We start from the raw sequence: 5,688 nt of genomic DNA on the forward strand, positions 1-5,688 counted from the left end.
AAACAGACACAAACAAGCTTTGAAGAGCAAAGGGCACACTGTTGCTTTTCAGCCGTTCAAGAAGAATTGGTTGAAAAAGCCATGTACGAATAAAAGTAGGACGGAGGAACAGAGGATTTGTGTGTGTTGTTGCTGAGGTTGGAGCCACCAGTGTGTGTGTGTTGTTGATGAGGTTGGAGCCACCAGTGTGTGTGTGTTGTTGATGAGGTTGGAGCCACCAGTGTGTGTGTGTGTTGTTGCTGAGGTTGGAGCCACCAGTGTGTGTGTGTTGTTGCTGAGGTTGGAGCCACCAGTGTGTGTGTGTTGTTACTGAGGTTGGAGCCACCAGTGTGTGTGTGTTGTTGCTGAGGTTGGAGCCACCAGTGTGTGTGTGTTGTTGATGAGGTTGGAGCCACCAGTGTGTGTGTGTTGTTGCTGAGGTTGGAGCCACCAGTGTGTGTGTGTTGTTACTGAGGTTGGAGCCACCAGTGTGTGTGTGTTGTTGCTGAGGTTGGAGCCACCAGTGTGTGTGTGTTGTTGCTGAGGTTGGAGCCACCAGTGTGTGTGTGTTGTTGCTGAGGTTGGAGCCACCAGTGTGTGTGTGTTGTTACTGAGGTTGGAGCCACCAGTGTGTGTGTGTTGTTGATGAGGTTGGAGCCACCAGTGTGTGTGTGTTGTTGATGAGGTTGGAGCCACCAGTGTGTGTGTGTTGTTGCTGAGGTTGGAGCCACCAGTGTGTGTGTGTTGTTGCTGAGGTTGGAGCCACCAGTGTGTGTGTGTTGTTACTGAGGTTGGAGCCACCAGTGTGTGTGTGTTGTTGATGAGGTTGGAGCCACCAGTGTGTGTGTGTTGTTGATGAGGTTGGAGCCACCAGTGTGTGTGTGTTGTTGATGAGGTTGGAGCCACCAGTGTGTGTGTGTTGTTGATGAGGTTGGAGCCACCAGTGTGTGTGTGTTGTTGATGAGGTTGGAGCCACCAGTGTGTGTGTGTTGTTGCTGAGGTTGGAGCCACCAGTGTGTGTGTGTTGTTGATGAGGTTGGAGCCACCAGTGTGTGTGTGTTGTTACTGAGGTTGGAGCCACCAGTGTGTGTGTGTGTTGTTGCTGAGGTTGGAGCCACCAGTGTGTTTTCAGGGAGTGTGGTTGAAGGAGCTACAAATCTTAGAATGCAGCCGGTCGCTGTTAGGCGAGATTGGTGTGTCTGTCTGTCTGTCTGTCTGTCTGTCTGTCTGTCTGTCTGTCTGTCTGTCTGTCTGTCTGTCTGTCTGTCTGCTGTGGCATCACCACACTCCTACTCTCTGAGATAAAGCTTTTTAAAGAACACTCTGCCTTTGACCTAAATGAGTCTGTCTCTGCTCTCTGCCTCCAGGGATGTGACTTATGAAGTTCTGGAGATGCTACTTTATGGGCCTTGGATGAAAACCAAAGTCTTGTCAGTGGTGCAACAGGGTGTTCGGCTCTGATAGCACGACTGAGCACCGAAGGATATAACAGGGAGAAAGAAACTACAAAAGAACCAGTCATGAAGAGGACTGTGTCAACTGATTCTCTTTCCTCTCATTTCTCTCCCTGTTCTCCTCAAAACAACCATTGACATGCCAAAGCATAATAGAACACGTTTTAAAAGGAATGTATGTTCGAACACAAAACACACAAATCATGCAGACACAGAACAGTGCAGGTATGTTGACATGACAGGACCTTACCTTGGGTACAGTCACATGCTCCTTTGAGGGCCTTTTCATCTTGAGTGTAATCTGCATAAAGACATTTCTGCAATGAATACCTATAACAATTATGTAAATGGTTAATTATTAAAGCACAAGGTCCTATAGCACCTACATGCACTGTTGACGGTGACTTTAATGCTCTTATGAATTGTTATAACACTCATATGAATACCACTTATATGAATGGTTATAACTCCCATAAGACAGGTCCTACCTGCGCTGATGACAGTGGTGGCCTGCATGTCTTGCAGCAGGCGGGTAATGGCGGGGTCATCACGGGCGTACAGGGCATAGCGGTTGATGCCAAGGTGGAACTTCAGCCAGCTGGCCTCAGGGTCAAAGGTCACCTGGTGTTCCAGCATTGTCACGTTGAGGGCTGCTGCAGCCTCACTGTACAGCTTCATATGCCTAAGGGAAAGAGGTTGGGGGAGAGAGAGAGGGAAAGCGTGGGAGTGGGGTTAGGGTTATGCATAGCCTTGCCCTTGCTGTACAACATCATATTGTATGCCTGAGGGGGAAAGAGAGGTGGTCAAAACGAGGTCATGGTTAGGGTACGCCAAACAAGTTGTCCTTGAAAACCTGCGATACGCACTGTGAAACTCATACAGTATCAAATCAAATCAAACTTTATTGAAAGCACCTTTAAAAATCCAACTCCCACGGTCAGGGCAACTGTTGCTTCACAGGACCAACAATCATCCAAACTAGCATATTTCCACAGAGGAGAACAGACTGAGAGGAGAACAGACTGAGAGGAGAACAGACTGAGAGGAGAACAGACTGAGAGGGAGAACAGACTGAGAGGAGAACAGACTGAGAGGAGAACAGACTGAGAGGAGAACAGACTGAGAGGAGAACAGATTGAGAGGAGAACAGACTGAGAGGGAGAACAGACTGAGAGGAGAACAGACTGAGGAGAACAGACTGAGAGGAGAACAGACTGAGAGGAGAACAGATTGAGAGGAGAACAGACTGAGAGGGAGAACAGACTGAGAGGAGAACAGACTGAGGAGAACAGACTGAGAGGAGAACAGACTGAGAGGAGAACAGACTGAGAGGAGAACAGACTGAGAGGAGAACAGACTGAGAGGAGAACAGACTGAGAGGAGAACAGACTGAGAGGGAGAACAGACTGAGAGGAGAACAGACTGAGAGGAGAACAGACTGAGAGGGAGAACAGACTGAGAGGAGAACAGACTGAGAGGAGAACAGACTGAGAGGGAGAACAGACTGAGAGGAGAACGGACTGAGAGGGAGAACAGGCTGAGAGGAGAACAGATTGAGAGGACAACAGACTGAGAGGGAGAACAGACTGAGAGGAGAACAGACTGAGAGGAGAACAGTCAAAGAGAAATGCAGAGTATTCTCTGAGGAAAACATTTGTAGTGGCAAAGTCTACACACCACCTCCCTCTTGGACTCTCTGACTCCCTGTCGGAGCTTCCAAGCTGTTCGCCCTCCCTTAGGAATCTCCCTTCCTTCCTCTCCTCCTCTCCTGACACTTCTGTATACATATCTCCACAGAAACGGTATGGGCAGGAATCACTCCTGATCCAAAGCAAACATTCAGACCATTGAGGAGGCTGGGGAAGCATGTTGCATTGTTGCACTGTTGTGCCAGTTTTGACTGCGGTGAGTGGGAGGGTTGGTTGTTTCACTGTGTTTAAGGATCATCAGCTGTTGTGGTCAGATGATAGGAGGGGTCGTCAAAGCAAGTGTATTCATTCAGAGTATTCCTGACCCAACTGGCCCACAGTGACATGTCTGTGTAATCAGGAAGGCTGACCACAGACCACAACCAAATACCACAAACCCACAGACCAGGGAGCAAGCAGCTAGCTGCACAACCACATCGCCCTCCTCTTTCAGTGCTCTTGATTCAGACTATGATAATGTATGCCACACACATGCACCATAACCGTAGTGGTTGACCTGGAAGGTCTACAGTATACTATAACTGCCTATTTTCAGCGTCCAGATGAAACAGTCCAAACTGTCCCCAGAAGTCCCCCTAAAAACCATCCATCCTCTCACTAAGTGCATTTCTCTTCTGTTAACAAGCTGCTACAAGACACTCCCACTAAGCCCAAGAGTAACCATTGTTATGTGCATATTTAAAACACAGCTAAGGGGAGAGAAATCTTCTCTCTTCATATTTCTTGTGTTTTTCCACCATTGGAGCCCAAACAGGATTTCTCTGAGAGGAATGCCCTGTGATTGACAGGGTTAAACAGGAGCGAAGACAGCTATAGTCTGTTCAGCTCTTACTGGTTTAAAGGGTTTGATCGGGTTTCAGGGTCTTGTTTGCCTAGCACAGGGAGATCCAGACATAGGCTCTCAATGACATGTGAGTGTTGCTACCAGCCCTCCATTAAATGCTGCTTATGACATCGACTTTAGAGACAGTTTATAGGATTAGTCTTTATGGGAAAATTGCCGAAGAGAAAAAGTGTTGAGTTATTGACGTGCCTGTGCGTGTGTGTGTCTCTGCATGTGTCAAGGATCCACAGCCGTCGTGTCAGTGACCCTACCCCTCCACCACAGCCAAGCCACAGTAGGGAAAATGTCTAGTCCCACCAAACTAAATCAGAACCATAAAACATTGAGAAAGGTCTAAACTCTGGTCTCTGTGTACTGTACTCACCTTTCCCAGCGTGAGACCTTCCTCCTGTAATACTCCATTAGCTCTTCAGACTGCATCAGCCTCTCTTCCAGCCCCAGCTCCGGTGTCTGAATGTTATACAGGGGGTGAGCAAACAGCCTCCCCAGCTTCGAGCCCCAATCTGTGGGGTCGTCCGTAGCTCCGACCCCCTTACCCTGGAGGTCTATGGAGGTGATGTTGGAGAACCAGGGGATAGTGAGGCCACTGTACCCAGCAAGGGTGAAGTTAGTCCCCCTGGAGGAGGGACAGAGGCAGGCTCCATTCCCTGGTCCTGGTTGTCTTTGGCGGAGCTTGGGGAGCAGGACGAAGTAGAGGTCAGCGGTGAAAATGGCTGTGAGGGTCACAGCCAGGAGCAGACGATCTCTTCTCATCATCATACTAGGAGGATGAAAGAGTGAGGAGACAGAGAGAGAGAGATGGAGGGGAGAGACAGAGAAATACAGGGAGATGGAGGGGAGAGACAGAGAGAGACCAGAGAGAATGATGGAGGGGAGAGACAAAGGTCAGATCCGGGTCTCTATCTGTAATCTGTAATCTTCCTGGATGAAGGCGGTCAAAGCCCCAAACGTGTTGGACACAGTCAATGTCCCAGGTTCCAGGTGCTTGTTCTGGCTCAGACCAGATGAGAGACTGTGTTGCTCACACCAAGTGATAAGTTGCAATGTGGCTCCAAGCAGAGGTCCACTTGGCTTTGTTAAGAGAGTGTGTGTCCACCTCTTGTCAAAGCAGTATGTAGAGTGCAGTTCAGTTAACTTCTGTCTTCCTGGTCTTGCTCTGATGATGTGTGTGTATTTGTTGCACGCTGTAAGTGGGAGGTTGCAGGTCTAAGTCCAGTGTGTGTGTATGTGTGTGAATATCCTGGCTGCCTTTCGTCCTCCTGAACACATTCCTCTTGATCTGGAACTGGCTCTGGCGAACAGTGTTCTCTGAGCAAAGAAATCTGAGTGCGTGTTTGTGTTTGGTGTGTTTCTGTCAACAGATTTACAAGTGTTTGTGCATGTGTCTGAGTTGGTCTCTTTGTATGTGTGTGTGGTGTATGTGTGGTGTGTGTGTGTGTGGTGTATGTGTAGTGTGTGTGTGTGTGTGGTGTATGTGTAGTGTGTATGTGTGTGTGGTGTATGTGTAGTGTGTATGTGTGTGTGGTGTATGTGTGGTGTGTATGTGTGTGGTGTGTGTGCTAGGTAATCCTTCTCATTGTAATTGCCTTGTTTCTGGTCATGTCTTCTGTTCTCCTCTCCTCTGTTTTTATTTATTTTTTAATGTATCCGTTATTTTACCAGGTAAGTTGACTGAGAACACGTTCTCATTTACAGCAACGAC

General features: G+C 48.3%; 1 protein-coding gene across 1 annotated transcript in view; it reads right to left on the bottom strand.

The window, feature by feature from the left end:
- The window catches only part of LOC110502926 (pseudokinase FAM20A), a 21,073-nt gene extending 15,385 nt beyond the window's left edge, over nt 1–5,688 (bottom strand). The window contains exons 1-3 of the mRNA XM_021581275.3: nt 4,351–5,688; nt 1,922–2,115; nt 1,684–1,734 (exon numbers count right to left, since the gene is read on the bottom strand). Coding sequence (XP_021436950.2) covers nt 1,684–1,734; nt 1,922–2,115; nt 4,351–4,745 — 640 coding nt within the window. The 5' untranslated portion in view covers nt 4,746–5,688. The remainder of the gene's footprint in view (nt 1–1,683; nt 1,735–1,921; nt 2,116–4,350) is intronic.

This window comes from Oncorhynchus mykiss, chromosome 23, assembly GCF_057628025.1.
Source record: "Oncorhynchus mykiss isolate SJ-2025 chromosome 23, ASM5762802v1, whole genome shotgun sequence".
Taxonomy (NCBI): Eukaryota; Metazoa; Chordata; class Actinopteri; order Salmoniformes; family Salmonidae; genus Oncorhynchus; species Oncorhynchus mykiss.